This window comes from Spodoptera frugiperda, chromosome 7 (genome assembly GCF_023101765.2).
Source record: "Spodoptera frugiperda isolate SF20-4 chromosome 7, AGI-APGP_CSIRO_Sfru_2.0, whole genome shotgun sequence".
In the NCBI taxonomy this organism is placed as follows: Eukaryota; Metazoa; Arthropoda; class Insecta; order Lepidoptera; family Noctuidae; genus Spodoptera; species Spodoptera frugiperda.
The window spans coordinates 3338905-3364939 of record NC_064218.1 but is presented as its reverse complement, the minus strand read 5'-3'; the positions used below and the strand labels follow the sequence as shown (position 1 = coordinate 3364939).

The window sequence follows — 26035 nt, the reverse complement described above, 5'->3', positions numbered from 1 at the left end:
CATTTACCTACTAATTATATTCTTGACCAACTTTTGAATTAATTTTTACTTAGAATTTTCGAGGCCTGTATCAGATTATGCTAGAGTTTAGATGCCGACACCTTGTAACATATTAGTATTTGTACCACCTCGCTTTATGAAAAGTTTTACACCATTTGCTTTAAACCCTTTGATATCTCAACAAGCCACACTCACGATTAAATATTTTCAATTCTAAAATGAGGAAGCATGATAAAGTTGTTCTAATAGAATAGATAATATTTCTCAATATTGTTCATTACTATGTACATAATGAAAGATGCAATAATTTTTCATAATTTTATCTATAGTAATATCTTGAAGAGGTTGTTAGCGGTTACTTTTAACTATAATTTATAATATGTACGATGTACATGTAAAACTATTGTAGTTAGTGAAATTGCAATGTTTAAAGCATGTGTTGGGCATGATTCGATTTGTGTAACATATGTTTAAATTGTATGATATGTAAATAAAAACTTTAAATGAGACCTGCGAAATATGATTTTCTTCCGAGGTACAAAATATAAATTAACCATGTTGAAAACTATGATTAAATGAAAATATAGACATGCTGCATTTTTATTTTTAAACTTTTTTAACCTAAACTGAATTTAAAATTCAAACCATTATAATAATTTATGGGATCAATACCATAAATGGGTTCAAGTGGTAGTTCAACTCTGCCATCTATAACAACAAAATTTATTTAAGTACATTCCTATCTAGATGAGATTTATAAATAAAATTGGTGTTGATATTGAAATAACAGCTTTTTACTACACACATAATAATAAATATGAATATGCAGACAATACATACACCAAAATAATATATTTAACAATTTTTGCCTATCTGTCTGTTTGTTTTTTCTGGCTAATCTCTAAAATGGCTGGACCGATTTTGTCGGGACTCTATTAGCAATTACATAGCTGATGTACTAAAGAGTAACTTAGGCTACTTTTATTAGTCACAAAGTTCGTAATCTATGCTAGCGAAACCGTGGGCATCTAGTCTTTCCCGTAAAAAATGAAATTTTCCCTTAAAAACTCTATACACTAATCATCCACAGATTATACTTAAGATGCAGGTTTTTGAGATTAAACAAGGCTCAATTCAACAGCAACTATTTATTTAGGATAACCAACATACTTGACTCTGATATAAAATGAAAAATAAATTTGAATTTAAATCATTATATTAAATAAGTTCACTAGTATAATAAGGTGCCTATGTAGAATAGCCACAATTGGAAAAATGTACTAACATGTTCACTTGGTGGAGACCCTGGTGCGACGGTTCCATGAGAAATTAACTCCGTAGTTCTTGGGTTTGAACTGCTTCTTAACCTTAGGCACGTCGAGATACCAGTTCCATCCATTTTTCTCGCAAAGCTCAATAGCCTCTTCTGGGCACTTGAATTGTACTTTCATGTTGGAAAGTGGGTCACCGGTGGATGTCCAGCCCATCAAAGGGTTTTCCCAGCGTTGACGGTTATCAAACTCCATCTCCCAGTGTTGGATGTTGTTGGTGCCGCTCTGCATAGCATTCTTGGGAGGCTGGTAGATGCGCACACGACGAGAACAGATGTGCTCTGCGGGAACTCCGCTCACAGGGGATAAATCCACCTGGAAAACATTACAACTTAAATTTATTATTATGCCACAATTAAATGTGGTAGTTACCTAAGTATTTATAGTAATATATAGAAACTGCCTTATTGCCTGAGTGGTCGCAAGTGCAACTTGGCAACTCGTTATTTCAGAAGTTCTTGAGATATTATTACCAATCCAGTGATTACAAACTCAAATTATTTTTACTTGAGAAGACTTAGGAATGGGTTATAAACAGCAACCAATCTTATTTACTTCTTACTACATATTTGGGAACTGTCAGAGTTGAGTTCTAAGGTTGTGCAGACTATAAGTAGTTTCTAATCATTGCCCCTATTAGGATCTAATAAGCATTAAATAACAGTTATTATATAGACATTTCTCCGTTTTCCATATAATCTAGATGCATAGATACATATAAAATAGAGAAATTACCTTAACTGGGACCTTTATGGTTGATTCCAAAAGATTCCTTTGACGTAATTCATCAGGAGTAGATATGGCAACCTCGGAGTCAATCATAGGCGCCTCACGGAGGCGGCTGGGATCTCGGCTGTCAAGACGCACTGATGTCGAGAATGCTGGCAGGGACCTATAAACATAGGCAGTTTATGAATGGCAATACAATAAGCCAGATAGACCGGTTGGAAACGACCGACAGGTCGTCTGTCCACCTGGAAGTCATTAGGGGAGGCCTATGTTTAGCAGTGTACGTCTGTCAGTGTGCTGATATGATGATCATAGTGATGATGACCATAACCCTCAACTCGTTATTTTCTTAGAACAGAATACCGATGCCAATGTTCTTTTTAAACACCTACCTGGACAGCGGAGTTTTAGATAAACTCGCTGCGCGAGAAATTACTTGAAACATGTTGTGTTTTTACGTAACAATCACAATATGAAAAATTACGCTTCGATTTTAGAACTTCAGAAGATTTTGTTTTGTCACTGTCAATTTCTTCTTCTGTCATTAATGACAGTAATGTAAGTCTTAGTTTTTTTTTCAGTTTGAAACTGAGTAACTGGTATTTAGCCTCATACAAATGAAACTCTCCTACAGAACCTACACACTTATGTAGTCAGACTTTAATAATTTTCATTAGTATTTAATTTTTATCAGGTGTGAATCATTCGAAAATTATTTTTTCATTACTAGTCATAATTTTATTTAAATATTTTTGTTAATTAATGCGAGTGTAAACTTAATCTTACTCTTTGGTCTGGTGACATGTTTATGAAGTGTCGGTAACTTATGTCACTGTCCAAGTAATATTCGGCTTTCTGTCAGTCAGTCAGTCAAGTCAGTTGCTTGCTGTCAATAAGAATTTCGCAAAATATCGCATAATTCTATTATTACATCGCTATTTCTAATAAAACTAGTTTATGCTCTTATAACATACTATAGCATATGCTACTGTGTGATTTCTTCATTTGTTTAACGTAAAATATGGTGTGCAACATCGCTTTCACGTTCAATATACTACAAACAGCTGTTTTCTTGTAAAGGTAAATTGTAATCTGTAATACTGTAATATTTATAATGTATTACGTTGTTTATTTCCTGTACTTCATAAGTTTGCATTATCCTAATGTTATGAAATCGTATACTTGTTGCTAGGGCCGATTATCCGTAACCGGTGTCACCTATCATTCGACCTTGAAGAATACGTATTTTTTACACAAAATTAATGTTTGTACTCCTATTGGAACAAACAAATTTAGTTTCTCTAGAACTATAAACATATTGTATCATGTTTCACGCAATGTTAACTTGTACTTAGAATTTCATGTTTTCGTAAATGATTGTGAAATATGTCCAAAAGATGTTCTTACAATATAATAATATATAAAAGTAATTAATTTAATGTAGGTATTAAATTAATTACTTATACAAATGGTAACTGATCTTATCATAACAGTAATGGTGACTGAAAAAATATTTATTAATTTCTAGCTCTCACATCTCATAATTAACTAGACAATGTTATTATGAAACCTGATCTTGCTGGTGGAAATGACACCTTATAACTATAGGCATTAATTTCAAAATCAGATTATAATATCCTTTTATGTTGATATGTGATACAGGAACCTAAGGACATACAGTCTTATCAATACTGCGCTAATGATCTAAATAAAGTGACTAGCAATTCAACCTACTCTTTGTCAAAAACTTAATTTTCAACTGTATTGTATTTGTATAAAGTTGAAAATGCAATGAAAATAAATGACATATAGGTGTAACTTGATTTGCTGATTGTAATATGTACCATATTCTTCTAACAATAGTAGTTAGACAATGTCACAATGATGTTTTGTGATAATAGGCTCACACTCTATTATTAATTATGAAGGAGCTAGCACTAAATGTTTATACAAAATAATACTTGTTCATACTAGAAATAGAATCCATCATCCAACTATAGTCTTACTAGAATATTTTTTGTGGCTACTAAATACAAGACAAACACATGTACTTATTTTATTGGTAACTTATAGCTAAGTAGTTATATGGAATTTCTTGGTTGTTCCTGTCCATTTGAAACTACACTTTGGAACAAGCATCTAGCTTCACTTACATACTGATGAACAATTCAATTTGACATATCTAAAGTGCCTAAGTAAGGAGTAAATGAAATAAATGCTTTAACTTTGACTTTGATTAAAAAAATTATAGTTCAAAGTCACAAAACATTAACAAGTTTTCTCATATAGATAATAAAGTTACTAATAATCTATCACTTGACATATCTTGTGAGACACAGCAATTCATTAGCTAATATTATGTTTTATAGACAATATTATTGTGACAATACAAAACCAAAATTTCTGTTGCAGATTGCCACCGACACAATCATGTGCTGTTAAAAAGGAAGCTTGTAGCTCCTGCGGGAGCTACTTCGTAGCTGAGTTCTACATCGTACCTGTGAATTGCTCATTGACATTAATCGTGAAATCACTCACATATCTCTTAATATTATTTACAAGAATCTAGTCTATACCAATATATTTTTCTGCTTTTACGGTACTATAAACGGTACAAAATGAGTAAGCATAAAGCCGAAGTAGATTGCACTGCACGGTGCAGGTCTCGGAGCCACGGACAGGCTCTGACGAGCGCTATTACTAAGAGATCTATCAGTGATCAAGCTCTGGCAAGCTTCATCAAAGGAACATGCGCTAACTTTAACAAGGCATTCGATTTTGAGGTGAGTTGAATTAAGATTGTCATTTTAAGCAATGGTTATCTGAATTATATCTTTCAATAGGTATATTACTATTCGTTTTTGTTACCTGCAGTTGAAAAAGAAATAGGTATTTCATTTACAATACGGAAATTGTAATCATAATAAATGATCAAATAGTGTATCAGAGATAACTATTGTAAAAACCATCTTTTTAAAAGAGTAACGATCCAGTTTTTTCTTCGTTCTTCTCCTTTCGAAGCTAGTATGTAACGAGCGCCTAGCTTCACTGACAGACAGACTGACGGACAATTCAATGTGATTTTGACTTTGAACATGACATTGTATGCTTAAACTTCTTCCCATCGCTTTTCTAACTTTAAAAGAATTTTAATAGAGCAGTAGGCTGGTTAGAATTTTAATATAGAGCCTGCTGTTATACAGAGGACCTCTGGTAATCGGACACACATTACACAATGGACAATGACTATCGAATTTGTCGGATTAGTTATAGAACACTATCTAAAACCCCCTAGTCATGTTTTTTTTTTCCAAAAGTGTACCTTGTAATCCGTCAAATTACTATTATGTTATATGTAATTTGAAGTACAAATCATACTTAATTTATATATGTACTAGCTTTCCGCCCGCGGCTTCGCCCACGTGTAATTCGGTTATATATAGCGTTTTTTAATGATTTTTAATGATGAGAGTATACTTTCAAGTTGGTCCCGTTGTTACCTAGTCAGGATCTGATGATGGTATTCCAGGGAAATCAAGGGCAAACCTCAAATTTACAGGCAATTACGTTTTTGACAATTTCATAGATCTGTTTAAGTATTTGCGTCTGATAGTCATCATCCCATGTGAATGAGCTGATGATGGAAGGTACAACTCCTCAACGGTTAGGAGTTGAAAGAAAATTCTTACGAAGTTATACGTACATGTGAGGCTATTAGGTTGACCTGATAATAAAAAGTAAATCTCATTAACGTTAAGAATTTAGGTGAAAATGGATGCGGACAAATTTCGTCTCTTCACTTGTTTCCTTTTAGCTGTTTGTATGGGTAGTGTTAACACAAAATAGGGATTTAAAGGCGTGATGTTATTAATGTTATGCATGTATGTACATAATTATGTATGTTATTATGTATGTTAAAGAGACGACTGAAAGTTGTCATACAAAGTCTTTTTTTAAGGATGGGAAATCATCAAATGACCTCTCCCGCTCTGGGTGGAACGGAAGGGAGTGTCAGACTTTTACTGACTAAAACCCACCTCGTTCCTTCAGTTGCCCTTTGCGTTCCGGGGCCACGGTATCTCGTTAGAACTTTCCCGCAGCCCCGGCTCAGTTTATCCCGTTTCCCCCCTTGGGGGTTGACATTTCAAAAATCCCTTCTTAGTGCTCACTTATGTTACTAAAGGAACCTCTGTTCAAAATCTCAGACTCCTATACCGAGCGGTTTCGGCTGTGCGTTAATAAATCAGTCACCCAATCGCACCCCTAAATCACGATTGGAGGGTAGTTTGAAAAAACTTATAATGTCAAACATATTTACTTGCCTATGTACGTGTTCATGCCAAGTTTCAAGTTTATAAACCCAAGGAATAAGATTTTTCATAGAAACGTTTTTACCCCTTTTCCCCCCTTGGGGTTGAATTTCCAAAAATCCTTTCTTAGTGCTCCCCTACATATCTCAAGGAACCTACATTCCAAATTTCAGCTGTCTACGACCAGTAGTTTCGACTGTGCGTTGTCTGTCAGTCAGTCAGTCAGTCAGTCAGTCACTCAGTAACGGAAGAGTTTTATATATATAGATATCGAATTTAGTAAATTAAATAACAATAGAGAGCTTACGTTTTATTTTCAAATTAAGCCTAAATTCCAAAATAAATCAAGTAATATCAAAAACTTCGGATTGCAGAGTGCGCCGAATTATCGGGGTTCACTTTAAGCTTATTTGTATGCAGTTTTCTCCAGTGAATAGTGTTACTAAGGAAGCTTCGTTATTATGTCTGTTATAAAACAATATATTTTATTTATTTACTAGCTGACTCGTCAAACTTCGTGCCGCCTCTATTATCTTTTTCTCACCTTTTAAACCTTCCCTGGACTTCCAAACATCATTCAAGACCATAATTAGCCAAATCGGTCCAGCCATTCCCGAGTTTCAGCGAGACTAACGACCAGCAATTGATTTTTATATATAGAGAAGATTTATAGCATTTTTATTCGGACATGAAAAAATTATCCTAAGCTATCAGTGCATTCTTCCTCCACTTCTGTGTGTCCGTTTGCCAGGTGGCAAAGGTAAACAGTATGTAAAGAGTTTAAAATAAAATAAATCAACACTATCCTCAATCCCAGGGTCGCACAGCGCTCCACACGGCGGCGTCTCGCGGCCGCCTCACCCTGATGGACTGGCTGATCCGCCACTCCTCCGTGGCCTTCATCAACGCCCGCGACCGTGAGTCCGGCTACACTCCCCTACATCGCAGCGTGTTCTACGGACAAATACATGCTGCTGTCGCTCTCATGAAGATAGGTAACTAGTTTTAGATGTTCATGTTTAATCGTATTTATTTATGAGCTATTGAGATCCCCGAAATGAGTAGGTTACCGAAAATGGTAATATAGACAAGTGGATTAAATATTTCTATTGATCACAGAAGGTCATCATTCAAGTTCGTAGGTAGAAAGTCAAGTTTTGTAATGTATACACACCAACATCGGTTATAATTACAGACAAATCGTCAGATATACGATCTCTCTGTCACCATTCAAAATTTAATTGCTTGAATTGGATTGAATTGGAATTAACAAACAAAGTATATAAAGTCAGAGTTTATAAAGTCCGAGTAAGCCTAGGTAGAAACCACAGAGCGCCATCAAGTACAATCCTCACACACCTCTTTAACTAACATTAACTGAGAATCATTCTCATACACTTTATCTCACATCACATAATTTCCTTTCTAGGTGTAAACACAGACATAGTGGACAAAGACGACTACAAGGCCCTGGAACACTCGATGCTGGACCGGCAGTACATGTACAAGCACGAGGGTACCCAGCCCAGCGAGGTGTACGTGTGGGGCAGCAACTGCAACTACACGCTCGGCACGGGCACCCAGCAACAGAGGAACTCCCCCGAACTGCTCACCTGCTTCAACAGAGCCAATACTTGTGTCAAACAGGTTTGTTGGGATATTTATTTTGTACTTTTTGCCTTGACTGCACGGTTGGTGCGGTGGCTGAGCAACCGGCTGCCGCGCAACGTGTAGCGGGTTCGATTCCCACACGGAGCAACTCTCTGTGTGATCCACAAATTGTTGTTTCGGGTCTGGGTGTCATGCGTATGTGAACTTGTATGTTTGTAAACGCACCCACGACACAGGAGAAAATCCTAGTGTGGGGCAACGCTTTTTTTTAAATAAAAAGTCTTTGTAGCTACCTACCTAGAAAATACGGCGGTTTTCTATTCTAATGGGAATTTGGGAACATCCTCCCGAAGGTACATACCTACATGTCTTTCAGCTTCTTGATTGTAAGTCAAAAATAATGTTGAGCCTTTGCTATTAAAAAGATAATCGACCCGTCAAATGTAAAGAAGGGACTCAGATGTGGAATAAAGAAGAACTTTTAGGTAATTTTCAACCAGAGATGTGCTATGCTACCTTTAGTACGAGTTTGCTTTACCATGAACGAAACGAAATGAATCGAGAGCGCGTTCGGCGATCTGATTGACCCATTATCCAAAGTGTTTTTCGCTGCCAAACAAGCACAACTGCACAACTTTAGTGCGATCGATGATACGCTCGACGTATTTTAAAGCTGCGGTTCTACTGACGCGTAGCGGGGCGGAGAGGAGCTTAGCGGTGCACGGCTAAGCCCTCTCCGCATTGCAATCCGCGTAAATGATACCGCAGCCTAAAGGTCCGCGGGCTGACTGTCTAGCTAATAAACGATTGTCTTTACCAAGTCACCGCCTGTATCAGTTTGAACTCTCAAAGGCCTGGTGTAACGAAACACGTGTCATGTTATTTTTGTAAGATAGTGTGTTATCATAATTATGAAACATTATTTTCTTAATTAATCAATTAATTGGCATAGGAGTAATTAGAAGATGACACTGCGCTAATAGTTACGTTATTATGAAATCTGTGATTACTCAGAGTCAGTGTTATCGCCTCGTATTACTGTTTACTTACTGTATTTTAACAGCCTTTACGTGGTCACTGCTGACTAAAAGGCGTCTTTTCGCACGGAGAAGGTTGGAGTAAAAATCGCCAAGTTTGCTCAATGACGGTTGGTAATTTAGGAATTACCATTAGTAATTATAAGTTTGAACTTATATTTAGAAATTATAAGACCATGGTGTCTAAATGATCTTAGAAAGTACATAATAATCCGAAAAAGTCACATTGGTACTTGCTGTTGGTAGGTTTCGACCCTCGCCCTCATGCATGAGAAGCGGGCGTCTTATAAACCTCCGGGCGACCACGATATTTACGCCTCGTAGTATGTAGTTCAATTTATAGGTTCAAATACCTAAGTATCAACCTCCATACACGGTTCTCAGACGATAAACCTACAGCCAAGTGGCCTGTAACAATATCTGACAACGTCACTAGTACTAAATGGCAGTTTTAGATATAACCTATACCTACATTTCAATTAATTTTGAGGAATAATTTTAGTTGACCGTATTAATAACAAGATAATGCATTCAATCGGATTGCCCCGGACATGTCTCGGCTTCACAAATATCTTCTCCTTCATGTGCGGTTTGGTCGCGTTCATAATTTGCGTCTGGTGCGCCGTCAATACAGAATTCTTCCAAGATGTGAACTCGACCGTGGCCAGTGTAACCACGGTCAATTCTATCGCTAAATTCGTAAATTTGAAACTATGGGTGACTCCTCTAACGTCGGTGCTGATCCCGATATCCGCGCTCGCTATGATGACGTCATGCTGCGGAGTGCTAGGCGCCGGATGCAGGGTTAAATGCGCCATGAAATCGTACATATTCCTCGTCAGTTCAATGACATTAGTCTCGTTCTGGATATTTTTCATATCAGGAATCTACAATATTTACACTAAGAACGATGGCACTCGGAAATACATGCAGATGTCTATAGAAAAATATTACGGTAAAGAAAACGATTTTATCACGTTCATATGGAACTATGTGATGATAAAACATGAGTGCTGCGGGGCTGTGGATTACAAAGACTTCTTTTTGTCGAACTGGCAGGCCGCGAATCCTTTGAAAGCGTACCCGATCCAGTGCTGCAAGCTGGCCAACGCGACCAGCCTGGAGCCGGTGTCGGCCAACTGCTCGCTGACCTTCGACACAGACATGGAGTCCCACAGGGACGTGGGGTGCTTCGAAGCGCTGCATTCAGCGATTGTCGCGAATAAAGGGAAATTGATATTCTATATCGTCTCGTTGGGAATGTTTTACATGGTTGTGATACTATTTGCATACTGTATTCTGCGAGGGGAGCCGTTGTTGGGAGCGATGGCGGGGCGGTTTACAGACTTGCTACCTTCGAGGGCGCAGGAGGATACACGCAAGATAATTCCGGTGACGCAGGCTAGGAGTAAGATGGTGTACGTGGAGGAGGCGCCGCAGCCGCAGCGGATGGTGAAGGTGGTGTCGGCCGTGAACCCCTTCCAGTCGTACTCGTTCGCCCCGAGCGCGTACAGCCGGCCCGAGGACTACCGGGCGCACACTGTACATAGCGTCAGACGGTAGATGTGTATGTTCAATAAACGCGTTGTTATTATATTTATGGTTTTATTCTGTTACTTAGTTTGGATAAAATAAATTGCGTTATTCTAATGATGTGTCGTGTTTGTAATTTTGTTTTTACTTAGATAAACATGTCATCGACCTCAGTGCGATTCGATTGGAGTTTTAGTTGTGTCGAGACGCATTACGTTGTGATTATTGACGAATGTGATTTAAATAGGCTACTTTTCCATCTTCAGCAACCTTCGACTGTAGTATCTTCTTAATTAAATCTAATGCCTACCATCTTTGAAATCGAAAATAAAAAAATCTATGTCTATAATAGACCCTTTTTATAAGTGCTGGTTTCAACATTACTACACCCCAGAAGAGATTAGTACAAATAAATACTACATGAGCTGCGGACTACCTAGCGGGTTTACCGGGAATTTCGGTTCGAAAAGCAGAAGAAGGAACGGGGTGGTTTTTAGTCAGTAAGAGTCTGACACTCCCTCGTCTCACCCAAGGCGGGTGAAGTCATTGAATGATCTCCCCCCCCTAAAAAAAGGTCACTACATAATCTGTACTTATAGCGCGGTATGGTACATTGCAGGTGTGCCTAGGCAAGTTCCACAGCGTGTGGGTGGGCGGCGCGGGCGAGGCGTGGTGCTGCGGCCAGCAGGCCCGCGCGGGCGGCCCGCACGCCACGGCGCTGCGCCCCACGCCGCTCAGACTGCCCGAGCCCTGCGCCGCCGTCGCCATCACGCTCAACTCTACTATATTCCTCATGGAAAGTGGGACGGTATGTATTTTGTAATTGTATTTATTTGCCAAAATTAAAAATACGGATATGTTATTTGGATCGATTGTCAAGCTTGACTAATCCAACAGACTGAAAACAGGATAGGATGACTGAGTGAATGATTTGATTTAAATAAATGGGTAGATTTTGAAATATAATAGGCCAAAGAGCCAGTTAGCAAGCGAACGATGTGAAGTGTGTAACATGTTTCACTTTTTAGATCTGTCATTATCACATATTCAAAAATTCATTGTGTCTGGTATACTCGTAAATCTATTTTCTGAAAACCTGGAGATTGTTAAAATTTGTCTCTAATTAGAGTCGAATGACACCTAATATTCTCTAACTAAAGTTTGTCATCAATTCCCCAGATACTACAATACGCGTTGAACAGTACGGACAACGTGAGCCAATCCACGACGAAGGCCCCGGCGTCCATAAAGCTGGCGTCGACGAAGCCCCTGCTGAAGCTATCGGAGCCGCTGGGCGTGGTCGGGGCGCGGGCCCACGCCGTCGTGTGGAACACTCACGCAGTGTATACATGGGGACACAACAACGGACAACTGGGACATTCTAATGAAGACAAGTTTGTTCCTGCACCGAAACGGGTGAGCTCATTGTGTTGATTGTTTAATATTTTACATCAATCTTAGCTTAAATGTAGAATACTGTAGTTAAACTGTGGAAGCATCACGAAACCTACTCTAGCAGTATCCATGGCCTTACAGTAAAACAACGCTTTCGTTCTATTAGTGAGATTACCAGAGACCTAACCTTCCCTGTATCGACAATCCTCAAATCCCTAAAATGCTATCAAACCGGCAAAGCACCTGTAACTTCTCTGGTGTGGCGGGTGTGGTGGTTATAATCCATCAACTCAGTTGCCGAAATACCATAAAATGAAAGCACTACCAGTTAAAATACATATATTAATATTTATATTCCCCACAGGTGGCTATATCAATGAACAACAAGGAAGAAGTTGGCATCCAGCTGGTGGACGCGTCGGACGCGGCGACAGTAATCACCACCAGGCGCGGGGATGTGTACCTACTGCACAAGTACATCTGCAAGAAGATCGCCATCAAGTGAGCTCAGTCACTCAGTCTATTTCGTCCACAAAGTATCTCATCGGACTCTCAGCTAAAGCTATGAATTTTGAAATGGAAAGATGCGTGACTTCTAGTGCTACTATCGATTCATCGCATATTCAAGCAGCGCATCTTCCTGGCACAGCTACATAGCTTAGTATCAGTGGAAACGGTCACATAGTTTCACAGCTTAGCTATTATGTCTTTGTAGCATAGATACATAGCACATCTCTATTGGAAAAGCACCCTTAGTCAGTAAGAGTCTGACACTCCCTCTCGCTCACCCAAGGCGGGAGAGGTCATAGGATTAATCCCCCCCTCTAAAAAGCCTTTTCAACAAGACACATAAAACCTTTAATTCAATTAATAATACTTTGACTATGTACTTTATTACTTTACAGACAAATAAACCTGCGCCAAGTATGCGTCGAGGCGAAGGTGAACGACCAAGGTTCCTACTCCCGCGTCACGGTACTACTGCTCACCAACGTGGGACAACTCTTCATATGGCAGGATACCACCAACAAACTTACTAGGTAATTACTCATTCTTCTACTCTGTACCAATGGTGAACAAAGGTCTCTTGAGGTATGCGTCCATAGGCCCGCATCGTACGCATCGCACGCAACGGATTTTAGTTTGTCTAGTATAGAAACTCATACAACTGCGTCCACTGATCCGCATCGTACGGACCGCATCATCAGCAATCCCTACATGTGATGCCAACTGATGTCGTCATACCGAATGCGTACGGTGCGTACGAAGCGAGCCTATGGACGCTTACCTTTGAAGAATGTGTTATAATGCTCACGCTTGTCAAACAGCTTGGTGAATCGCAGTTAAGTCACTGAAAATGTAGAAGATACACAAGATAGAATAAATAAAAACTTATTGTAGACCATTATTATAAATGATGAACATAATCATTGATAAATTGGATTTTACCTACTTAAAGTAGCAGAATGTCTCTATATTTATTTAAATTGCATTTATTACGCATAGTGTATGTCAGTCCCATTGTAACCTAATCTAATATAAACATATTACCAATTATACTTCTAAGATGCAAATATCAGAAGGGTATGATGCCCTTTTTTAAATCGCTTATATACCGCCATTATTTAATTAATTCTAGATGTGTCTTCGGCCTGGTCCACCAAACTATAATAACACACGTCGCACTCACACACGACGCCGTCTACTTCACGACTAAATACGGCGAAGCATTCATTGGTACGATCTCCCGCAAAACCACGCCCACCCCAGCGCCGCAGCCAATCAAAAAGGAGCGAGAAAGAGACAACAAGTCCCCGCTTGTGAAGTTTTTAGAAAAGGATGACTGTACGTCTGTGAGGATCTCGAAGATACCGAATATTTATAGGGCGGTGTCTATCGCTGTGGATAGCGAAGGACTTAATTTTGCTTGTTTACAGGTTTGTTTTATTTTTCTAAAACACTTTAGTTATCACCTATTGTCACAAATCTTATACTCGGACTTTCTCATTGGATAATATAAATCTATCTGCAACTTTTCACAATTTTTGTTGTAATCCCATGTATAATTATACGAAATTCCCTTTTACTACTTTTATATTGCTTTTATAACTGCACAGTAGCCGAGCAACCGGCTGCCACGCAACGTGTAGCGGGTTCGATTCCCGCACGGAGCAACTCTTTGTGTGATCCACAAATTGTTGTTTCGGGTCTAGGTGTAATGTGTATGTGAACTTGTATATTTATAAACGCACCCACGACACAGGAGGAAATCCTAGTGTGGGGCAACGTTCGTATATCTTTCCGAACAATAAAATCTACTATTTAAGCATGCTCTAGGCATGTAACACAACAAATAAACAGTTAATATATTTCCAGATAAAGCCGACATGTGGCCTCCGCTCCCTGCCACAGTTATCTCCCACCAGTATGTCCAAACACATGGAATCTCTGCGCGAATGTGCATCCGAAGACGATCTACTACACGATGTCATTTTCAAGGTACCAATATTATTTCATTACAATCTGTATTGATTTTAATTTGCCACTAAGTTAAGGATAAATAAAGCCTCACGATCAACTGTCTATTTGAATTTGTTATTATTAGAGATTTCATTTGCATTCACTCAACAGAAAATGCACCATTTTGCGCGAAGCTTGCGCAAGATTCGATAATAATTAATATTAATGATCTCTTGCTTTTATTTCAAAATCTTATATCCATGGCACCCGGAATCATGGATGCCCATTAATTACATTATTTAGCAATGCCTGCTAAAAATATTTTTATCGGTATATTTATATGTAGAATTCTTTTAAATCCCATATTCATGTAAACTCAACCTAACCTTAATTCTAGGTCGGCCAAAAATCCTATCCCGCACACATGTACATAATAGCATCTAGCAGCGAGCATCTATACAAGTTGTACCAAGAGAAACTGACCCAGACTAATCCGGGGGACAAACCAGAGGTCACCTTGGAGAATGTCCACCCTGAAGCCTTTGAGAGGGTGATGAAGTTCATGTACACTGGCTCGTGTGACGTGGCCGAGTTGGGGCCGTGTGGACTGAAGATCACCAAGGAAGAGCTGGTGAAGAAGGATAAGGAAGCTGACGAAGAGTTGGAGGTGATCGGTGAGTAGTCATTATGCTGCTGAGACATGAGCTAAATTATTGGACTTTGGTTTCAAGTTGTAGATCTAGCTATACAATTGCACCGGAGGACACGGTAAACTATTGTGTATGGTTTTTTTTTGTTGACGTATTTTAAATGTGTTTAGTAGACTATAAGGCTCTCTTTATAGCAAAGCAGGTCTCTATAGCAAACCTATGTAGCAATTTCTAAACCCTTAGTACGAGTTTTTCTGACGTTTAACGAGATCGAAACGAGAGCGCATTCGTCGCTCTGATTGGCCGGCGTTAATGAACCAACCAATCAGAGCGCTGAACGCGCTCTCGTTTCGTTTTCGTTCAACGTAAAGCAAACTCGTACTAAGGGTACTATACTTGTTTAATCTTTCGATCTGTTACTTATATAATTGCAACGCTATATAGAGCATCCCTATAATGAAAAAAGGGATCCCCACTCTATACAATCTTTGCGCAATAATTATTTGGGCCAGATTACCATATTCTTTCCCGTGTTTTATTTTTTATTGTTGTCGTACTATATAGCTTTAACGAAACAACAAGTTATTTAAAAATATTTAACATTTGTACCCAATAGAAAACCCATCAGAGATATCAGCATTCGAAGTGTACAACAAACAGAGCGACAAGGCGAAGCGCCAACGCAACCGTCGCAGCGCGGACACCCCGCCGCGCTCCCACCAGTACTGCGACCCCGTCAAACTCGTGCAGGCCACCGCCAAGCGCCTGCAGGTCATGGCGCTGCATAAACTGCTCGATAAGTTCTAGTAAGTTATTTTTTATAAGTATTCATATAAGCGACAAGTATGTATAAAGGTATTGATTGATTTCGCTTGGCACCCTTTGTACAATTTGATATTCAGATGCCTCTACCTACCTATTTATTATCTAAGTAAATTAACGTTATTAAAATTAGACTGGTAGTCTTAAATTTTATATTAGAAATTGACAGCTACAGAAAGCAGTATGAAATTATGCACATTTTACTTAAAAAAAATACATTGCCCCACACTAGGATTTTCCCTCGTGTCGTGGTTGCGTTATCGATCCCAATTTGTGGATCACACAAAGAGTTGCTCCGTGCGGGAATAGAATATTGTTTGCGAATATCTTCACCCTAGACTTCATCAATATTTTTATGATATAAGTAGGTAATGTTACACATATTAATTAGGTATTGCATTTTTCCCTCAGCTACAAGAACGGCTCAATATGTCTAAAAGAGAGTGCGAGTACCAACTTCACTCGCAACCCGGCCCCATGTTGGAATCGCGAGGCCTACCCCGAGCTGGTGGACACGCACGTGGTGAGCAAGGACGGGGCCGCCGTGCCCGCGCACAAGTGTGTGCTCGCCGCACGACTCGACTACTTCCAAGGGATGTTCATGCACTCCTGGACTGAGGTCAGTTTACATACGTTGGTATTGATTTGAAGATTGATAAATGAATATAAAGATACAAGTTATGTCCTTACTTGCAACTTGGAACCTGAATATTTTTAAAACGATGTTTTCATTATTTTATGTTAGTATTTAATAGTATTTTATATCTGCTCAATATAATTATGTCGTCTTTGATCAACATGTCTATATTTAATGTTTGTTTGCGCAAACAATAGAAGCATACTTGCGCAACATTGCGCAAACCGAATTATGATTGTTTCACTTTTATTAAACCCTATTTCTTTATTTTACAGAGCAAGATGCTGTCCAAAGTGACGCTCCCAATAAATTACGGCATCTTACTGCCTGTCATCAACTTCTTATACACGGATTCGTGTCCAGAGATAGAAAGCAGTGACAGTATCGACTTCATCTGCAACCTACTGATAGTCGCTGATCAGTTATTCATTACGCGACTGAGAGAAATGTGCGAAATCGCACTAGCAAACTTGATCAACTTGAAAAACTGCGCAGAACTCTGCCAGTTCGGACACACGTACAACGCGACGCAGCTGAAACAATGCTGCATGGAGTTCATTGCCCTCAACTTAAACAGTGTCCTAGAAAACCGAGCCTTAGACTTACTAGAGGAAACTTTACTTGACGACATCACTCAGTATTATTGCAAGTTCAACCCGATCATGTCCTCCAGAGTCATCACTCCATTCTTTAATGCACCTTCAGATGAGGTGATAGAAGAATTCGCCAAAACCTACCCCGTCAACCTAGAACTAACTGACGAGGAGTACAAAAAGGATGACAGTGTCATAGAGATTGTTAGTAATAAAAAGAAAAAAGGAAAGAAGATAGAGTACACAGAGAGTGAGAAGGAGAGGATGAGGTACGAATCTGTGAGCTCAGTGACGTCACTGGACCTGTCGAATGATACTTCCAAGGATATTACGCTGTCTTTGAGCAAAATATCCAAGGACACGGAGAAAGGAACTAAAGATAAGCAGGAGAAATGGACAGAAGTGACGCCTTCGCAGAAACAGTTGAAAGTCGTCCAAGCCAGACTCAGGGCCATAAACATTGCCAAGGATATGATGAATGAAGCTTCCTCCGAATCTTTTACTAAACTCACGAAGAGCAGTTCTTCAAGTGCCATGACGATAGAGAAGTTGCCGACCTCCTCGCGAATGTCGGTCTCCCCTAAAGAGTCCCCTACCTCCGAGCCCGCTTGGGGTACACAGGGTAACCTAGTTATAAGTCACGTGGGACCAAAATTATCTCAGAAACAGCGCAAGAAGTTAGCCATGCAAGGAAACGATACAGCATCTCAAACTATTGATTTCTTCAATAAGGTGACTGTGGGTAGTCCGCCTGATAAACCAAAGAATCCATGGAAGATCTGCGAGCCACCGGTTGCTAGTAGCAGCCCAAAAGCAAAAACTATAGAATTTAATAAGATATTGACAGACCAGAAGAAGCAAAAAGAGGATCACTCAAGAATCATGACCAAACCACTTCTTATGACACAGGTATATATATATTTTTTAATGTATTCTCTCATATTATGACCATTTATTAATGTAACTATATTGAACAAGAGATGGGTTCTACAAACTAAATAATGAGTCTTCATCATCATCATCATCAGCATAGAAGACGTCCACTGCTGAACAAATAATGAGTCTTACCGTAGCTCAAAAATGCTAATTCAGTGTGTATTACTTGGTCTCTCTTGCAAGTAACACCACACCAAATCTAATATGTATATTTTTTCCTTTTCCAGCTCGAAGACAAAGCTATAGAGCAATTGGAGAGGTTCTACAACATTCACGAGATTGATGATGAGCTGATCACAGTGCGGCGCATTGAGCTGCAAGTGTCCTCTCCACAGTGGCTGCACACTGCCCCCAAGTGATACCTGTGCTATTTTTACACATTAATATTATATTTCCTATGACCTAAGATTGTAATTGTTTATTTTTACTAATACAATGAAATTATAAACAATTTCTGTGTTTCTTTTGAAGACCCTAAAGTTTAACAATTCTGTTTAGATATGTTTAGAGGAAATCCATACCAAACCTTGCCAATACCAAACCATATATGAATGTTAATAAGGGAAGGAACCTATTGACAGTACAGTAAGATACATCGACAGTTGAATGGCTAATTTATCCAAGCAACATTTTTTTGCGATATTGAGTATATATCATTCACTGCTGGAGAAAAATCACTGATTCCGAATATGCATTTAATTTTATATCGACAAAAATGTCGCTTAGCTCAATTAGCCTTTCAACTGTTGAATTATAATCCCTAATTCCTAATACTGATACACTACATTTGTAACTAGGATAGACTTTCATTACTAATTTACTTTTATTACCTTCTAACTGGAGGCCAAGATACTTCTTTACTATTTTCGCTGAACCAAAAAACAATTATTCAATATTTGAAGCATGAGTTAACTACCTGTAGGGAATACAAATCTCACAAGATTGGGGCTCAAGCATCAACCATCTCAAGCGAGAAGGAATCCAATCTATAGCATCATATCAAATCTCTTGAGATCTAGATTGGATGCTCTAGTTACAAGACAATACATATCTGCACCATCTTTGTATCTGTTCAAGGTATAATCAGATTAAATAAATGAACTTACTGTCTATTCAAAATGTAAACAACAGTGATTGTAACATTAACTATTTATTTCTATAATAATTATAATTTACAAATACCAACTAGATTCAAACTATTTTTTTGGAGGGAAGCTCTTCAGTAACTGGTTTAGTTGTCTATGCGTCAGTTTCTTCTCTCCCGGGACGAGGATACCTTTCTTCCCTTGTTCTCTCTGGGTGGTCATCCTATCATTGTATTCTTTGTAACATCCTTGGAAAGCAGCAACCTCCTTTAAGCATTCAGTTTGATCGAAATCTGATTTTTTGAAGCAAGCGAACATAACAGCCATTTCTTGCATACAAGCTGCTTCTTTGAGCTTGTCTCCTTTGCCAGAAACTGTCTTCTTAAGTTGCAATGGCAACAACATTTTGAATGGAACCGGCTCTCTCTGAGGGCTCCTCGCGCCACTCTTTGGAGGTCCGGCAAATAATATTGGATGGAGCCTCATTTTTACTAATATAACTATTCACAAACTAATAAATACAATACAATTAAGATCACTGTTCAGCTTTACCAAAAATAAAATAATTTGAGGTTATAAAATTTGTGTTCCATCCCAAAATTGACTGATACATTTTCTGACATACGTCAAAAGAAAAAAAAAGATGGCAATACGAACATTTTAATTGGATAGACAGAGATGGTAATATTGGTATGCTAAAAACATTTACATATGTCACCAAACCAGACATTGACATTTGCCAGTGACGTATATCATATGACTTTTAAGCAATCGTTCTGAAATTGCATAATTTTACATTTCAATAAAATAAATAAACCTTATGATTTAGTATAATGTTTTACTAATAAATGGGGCTTTGATAATACGATTTATTTGGAAAATGTTATTCTTATTCCCTAAAATGATAGGTAGAAGTAGGTGTTTATATCAAATGTATGTGACCAAAACCCAGTACGACCCACTTTTTACCAGTTATGATAATATGATGACTCCTACGTATGTAATGAGTCCTAATCTGGGGTAATCTAAGGAACAAAGAAACCGATAGATAATTCTATAAATAAATAATATAATCAAGGTAGGCAAAGAACGGACACCCTTTGGAAAAGCAATTGGGACGAGTGTAGCTACTCTAAACTCTAAACGAGGTGTTAGAACTAAACGAGAATGTTTTAGACGACTTGTTTGCTCGTTTTTTATTAAAGTTAACTTTTTTTTTCTTTAAAAAAACATTAGGATTTTCTCCTGTGTCGTGGGTGCGTTTACAAACGTACAAGTTCACACACATGACACCCAGACCCGAAACAACAATTTGTGGAACACAAAGTGTTGCTCCGTGCGGGAATCGAACCCGCTACCCGTTGCTCGGCAGCCAGTTGCCCAGCCACCCGCACCAACCGTGCAGTCGAACTGCGCGTGCTGTGTCGTGGATTTGAGTATAATAAATTTGCCGTATGCACAAACCAGATTCCTATTAGACAAGTATGTAGGTAGGTACTGTTTTTTAAATAAAATGTTTATTAGCACACCCCGAATCTGAGAATTCCGGATTCTTGCGACCATTTCATTCGAGTAGATGGGTAGGTTAGGGGAAAATGCATACAAAGCACAATTTATCGCCCATTAGTCAATTTTCTATTTCAACTGTTTGGCAACACTGGCCCATGGTCATTATTGATCGGGAAATCGTCAAACAAAACATAGGGATACCAGACGTACGACAATTATCGTACAAGTACAATAATATTTACACCGTTATAATATTTAAAGAAACATATGATATCATACGCGAAAGGTCCGGGATTTCCCCGGGAGAATTTATCAAAATACTGAATGAATCATTCATATCATATAAGTTAAATTCAAAGGTACTCTCTCCACTAAACCCTTGCGTGATTCGCGTGTCACTTGACACTCAAACGATATGTCTCCTTTAGGGGTAAAAATAAAAACTGACTACTTATCCATTTTTAGTTATCCGAACAATATATCTCTACCTGGGGGTGAACCGAGTAAGTGCAAAAAAACTGTAAAACTGTTTGTAATAAATAACTTCTGCCACAATTTTGCAAAGTAGCGTTTTTCGCACCATATTTTCAGTTATATTTTAATAACTATCATGACTAATCGTGAGACATATTAAATTAACTAAAAATCACGGTTTACTCACGTATGGATGTATGAGTACCTAAGCCGTGACTTTTAGTTAATGTATTTTCAGTGATACGATAACTTTCGAATATGCACATAGCGTATCACGTACATGGACATTAATTCATGTTATTTGGTCCTCATGACACAAATAATGAACACTTATGTGAACAAACAAGTGTTCACATACCTGGTAGTACGGTAATTTCCTGGCATTCGTCTCCACAGCAACACTGAACTGAAATACAGCTGCCTAGAGTCCCCAGTGTTATTTCAGGCAAGAAACAGGGAGGGTTGTTCTATGAAACGCTCCCATTGATCGGCATAATATTTGAAGCTTATTGTATTGTGATTCAACCTTCGGTTTCAATACCTCTAAGGTGAGTGTATAATTTGAATAAAGTTACGTATTTAAAATTACATTAAAATCAAACGAGAAAATCATAATATTTCGATACAAAGAACGTCCCGCTTTTATGTGTTTGTGTACCTTCACGATTCGGATGTTTCATATTATTCATTATTTGTTTTCCACAATGTATGTACATAGATGAGTCTTAGAGGTACCTACAAGTAACAATTATGGACCCAGTTAGAGCACAGTAATTTTAAGGATAGGTATAAAAAATCAGGCTTGAAATATAACATTATTTTAAACATTTGTTATTTATCTTAGTTTGGGAATACTTAAATATTTATAATTATTGAGATCTTAAAATATACTTTGTAGGTATTTCAGACCTTCTGGCTTCTAACGAACGAAATTAGGTACCTCTTTATAATATTAGTATAGATGTACAAGTCTTAAAGATACTATAAAATATGTTGTTTATTTATTGTTTTTTATTTAATTTGTTTCAGGACAAAATAAAGTTACTAAAATGCGTGAAAAATTGCGTCTTCTAGACGAAGATAGGATTCCATTGAAGATTAAAATTACTACTAAAAAAGAAGATCGGGATCCAATAAAGAAAATGATGATGATAAAGAAGGCTATAGATAGCAAGCTGCCAGTACTAAACGATTATACCAGCAATATATCCGAGTACTCGCTCAAAGTGATTGAAAAGAACAAAATGCTTTTATCAGTTTGCATATGTAATATGGAAAATTAGGTTTTGTAAACAAACCTAATACCTATTACTTTCAAAACTATCTTACTGAAGATCTATTGTGCTGTAATAAATATTAATGTTTCAAAAGAATTAGATATTCCATGGCGTATTGAACACAATTGTAAGTAATTTATGTTGTTTCAAAAACGACAGTTGAAAGGGTAATTTATTGATCCAAGCGACATTTTTTTTCACACATCATTTAATAGAAAAAATAATCGCTGATTCTGTTTATCGTTTACATAATACCGAATATAACTCAATATCGCAAACAAATGTCGCTTAGATCAATTGGCCTTTCAACCGCCGAATTATGATATTAATTTACTTGTACTAAATCATCCATTATCATAGAATACTTGAATTAATTACGTTTATTACTTTAATCATTTCCTTGTCAAAACTCCTTTCTGTAAAACACTGTACTGCTATGCTATTTTGTAACTTTCAATTCGAAAGATCGAAGTGAACTCGATCGCGGTCCGCCATGTCAATAGCTGTGAGAATAATCTCGACCAATGACGGGCGAGAATGCGATTGAGCTCACTTCGAAAGTTTGAATTGATGGTTACAGAATAGCCTCACTGTTCTTACATACACATGTTTACTTAAATAAATGTGTAATCTTAAATGAATTGATGTAAACACTAATCTGTATCTCTGGTCATTTCTTGACTCTCTATATTTTTTATGTTAGATAATTTAAGTCATATCAACTATCTATATGTACTATCTACATATATGTATAAAATATGATGTGTTATATCAGTAAAATAAAAAGCAATTAACACATTAAAATTGCTGTAATACCTACAAGCCAAAGACTTAATATTAAGTTCTTTAAATTTAAGTTTTAATATGTTTGTATGCAATGCACAAATGTTTTAAGAAGATAATGTTTTCTGTTTATAAATTTAACGACGATTAAATGTAGTTGCAGCACAAATAAAGACTTGTTTATTTTTCCCCATACCTTGCTTAAATCTTGCAGTAAATTATTGTTCCATTTATGGCTATTCTCCCTGGTAACCGCTCGCAACGCACTTGTAACGTATCTGGTGTCGGCGGCGGCGTCGATTGCTTAACATCAGGTGATCTGTCTGCTCGTTTACCAGTTTATATCATAAAAACGTCCCAAAAATACCTACCTTAAGTGCTTACCAATCAGAATCAACATAATCCAAAGGATTATTGGATATTAAAAAAATGATTCAAGAATTCGGTCTAGTTCTATCATTCGGTTTGAAACTTAAGGATCCAGAATTTCTTGCACCCAAGTCTAAGGGCACGTGTGCTTACGTAGTCAGTGATTACATACTTAGCACCTAGCTCTTATTAAAAGATAACAGCTGGAGATTATCCATACAATTGGGTACTAAGTAGGTACTTAATTGTAGATTGTAGATATCAGTGTCTTATGAAAATTATGGTTTCTAATCAGTACTTTATCGTTCTAATTTCTTTAAGCTCTAAGACTGAATGATCGTAGAAGCTAAGAATATTAAAACTACATATTAAAATGCACTCATGATATTTTAAGTATTGGATTTTAATGCGCATGTGCCGCTTGTGTGCGTCCACTTACCTACGAAGTCATGCGCCAAAGCAGTACCCTTAGTATGAGTTTGCTTAACGTTTAAAGTACGGTACATAATCGAAACGAGATCGCGTTCGCCGCTCTGATTCGTTGGTTCATTCGAGCTGACTAATCAGAGCGCCGAAAGCGCTCTCGTTTCGTTTACGTGCAACGTATTGCAAACTCGTACTAAGGGACAAAATTAGTGAACACATTATTGATAAGTTGGAGACAGCGATGCTACTGTAAGGGTGCTTTTCCACAACAGATGTGCTATGCTACGTTGCTGTGGATGCGTTTGGCTTCCACCAATCATAATCATTGGTACACAAGCTTAGCAATGGTGGAAACGGTTTCATCTAAGCTGTTTTTTTTTATGGAAAGGTGCGTGCTATTGATGCTTCCCTACTATCGATACATCGCATACTCGAGCTGCGTATCTTTAGTAGAAAAGTACCTAAAGTGCGACAGTAGCACCATTTTGCTAAAGCTACAGACACCTTCATAACTAAACATAACAAAGCAAACAACCGATAGTAGGTACCTAATAACAACAATAAATAAACACGCAATACCTGTTACAAAAACGTGCAAAGTACGAAAATTTACTACAGTTCCTAAGCCACATCGTAAATAGCTACCACGGCTTGCCGCGCACGATAATCGAACAGTAAATGTACCTTAATACTACCATTAAACATATCTAGAGCTAGCAATAAGGAACGTTGTAAATAAAAAAGTATTTATATTGATAACTTTATCGAGCAATTTGTTATTATTAGGGATATTTAATATTCAACTGTCTTGTGACTACATAACATGTGATACCTAATCGTCTTGATATGAAGTACTTAGGTATTCTAAGGGTATGTATGTACCTAGATAAGTTTAATAATTACGCGTGGCTAAGGATGATTGCACATTTTTTTCTAAAGATACCAAACTTTAGATACAGTTGATACAAAAAGTAAGAGCACCACAAATGCTAATGTTCGACTTGGCGGATTTATCCTAAAAGGCACCACTTATTAAGTACATTCTATCCTTTTTATTTAGGTACTGCTTAAGACGGTATAACGAGTCTAATTTCATTTCAACAAAAACGCCAAATAGATATTTCCACGTCCATACATAAGAGATACCACCTTTTTTAAAGGGGAAATATCATCCGATATTTCTACCGCCTTGGGCGAGGCGAGAGAGAGTGTCGGACTCTTACTAACTAAAAATCGCCCCGTTCCTACTTCTGCTTTTCGACCTACTGACTAAAAATCACCCTGTTTCTACTCCTGCTTTTCGAGCTTTGGAAAATCCACTAGGCAGTCCGCAGCTCCGGGTCAGCGTCAGCCCTGCTAGGCCCCATCTGAGAAGAGAGAGAGAACACTAAAAATAGTTTTCATCATTATCAGCTGAAGTAACTCCACTGCTGAACCAATCTCGCTCCTCTCTTGATGGAAGGAATTGGCATAAACCCTGAGCTTAGAAAGCGGTCGGAGGTTGGTAGTTAGTTCACTGACGCAAATCCCTCATTTTAAGGGGTCTAACTAGATAGCAGATAGGTAATCGGGTCTGGGTGATATTTTAAACCGTGTCGCCTTTCAAAATGAGCAACGTTCTTCCTAAAATGCGGGATTTTGCGCGATTACAAGCGCTGGTGTAGCTTAAGATCTAAGGACCTATAGAATATTTATTTGCTTTCTTATTCTAAATGTCTCACAATATGTTTTTCTCATAACTTGACAAAAAGATAGACTTTACTTAAAAACTCCACTGGTTCAGTAACTTCAGTAAGTCTTCACCTTTTTTTTAACCTCCGAGGAGAAACCAGAGGTGCAGATGAGTATAAGAAGTAAGTCATTTTCACAAATTATGTTATGAATTCTAGTACCTAAGAAAAGAAAGTAGAAAGGCTTAACCGACTACCGTATCTTGGAGATTGGAGCCTACTTCACATACAATTTATTGCTTGCCTCAATAAAATTGGACTATTTCTTTATAGCATCATCATCATAAAATGCCATTGTCGACAGCTCACAATCTCAAATGATAACTTGCATTTTTTTT

At 37.9% G+C, this 26035-nt stretch overlaps 4 protein-coding genes and 1 long non-coding RNA gene across 5 annotated transcripts; 3 read left to right on the top strand and 2 right to left on the bottom strand.

Moving 5' to 3' along the window:
• Positions 1-1133: 1133 nt before the first annotated feature.
• LOC118266500 (NADH dehydrogenase [ubiquinone] iron-sulfur protein 4, mitochondrial-like) lies at positions 1134-2620 on the bottom strand. Its single transcript, XM_035579975.2, has 3 exons — positions 2453-2620; positions 2067-2223; positions 1134-1646 (listed from the first exon to the last, which is right to left on the bottom strand). The coding sequence occupies exons 1-3, from the start codon at positions 2503-2505 to the stop codon at positions 1290-1292; spliced, it is 567 nt and encodes a 188-aa protein (XP_035435868.1). The 5' UTR covers positions 2506-2620; the 3' UTR covers positions 1134-1289.
• A 284-nt stretch (positions 2621-2904) lies between these two features.
• LOC118266349 (inhibitor of Bruton tyrosine kinase) lies at positions 2905-18495 on the top strand. The gene is made up of 15 exons (XM_050694996.1): positions 2905-3140; positions 4473-4843; positions 7188-7365; positions 7800-8017; positions 11171-11359; positions 11731-11967; positions 12311-12447; positions 12852-12986; positions 13586-13883; positions 14323-14445; positions 14804-15080; positions 15673-15862; positions 16290-16497; positions 16791-18017; positions 18272-18495. Exons 2-15 carry the CDS (start codon positions 4679-4681, stop codon positions 18401-18403), a joined length of 3714 nt encoding a protein of 1237 aa, XP_050550953.1. The 5' UTR covers positions 2905-3140; positions 4473-4678; the 3' UTR covers positions 18404-18495.
• On the top strand, positions 9432-10671 carry LOC118265661 (tetraspanin-1-like). Its single transcript, XM_035578665.2, has one exon. It carries the CDS (start codon positions 9544-9546, stop codon positions 10579-10581), a length of 1038 nt encoding a protein of 345 aa, XP_035434558.2. The 5' UTR covers positions 9432-9543; the 3' UTR covers positions 10582-10671.
• A 683-nt stretch (positions 18496-19178) lies between the features above and the next one.
• Positions 19179-19698, bottom strand: LOC118266184 (uncharacterized). The gene has a single exon (XM_035579579.2). The coding sequence runs from the start codon at positions 19613-19615 to the stop codon at positions 19241-19243; it is 375 nt and encodes a 124-aa protein (XP_035435472.1). The 5' UTR covers positions 19616-19698; the 3' UTR covers positions 19179-19240.
• A 1732-nt stretch (positions 19699-21430) lies between these two features.
• On the top strand, positions 21431-23345 carry LOC126910880 (uncharacterized). The gene is made up of 2 exons (XR_007705474.1): positions 21431-21660; positions 22142-23345. It is a non-coding gene; the product is annotated as an uncharacterized LOC126910880 (long non-coding RNA).
• The last annotated feature ends 2690 nt before the right edge of the window (positions 23346-26035 follow it).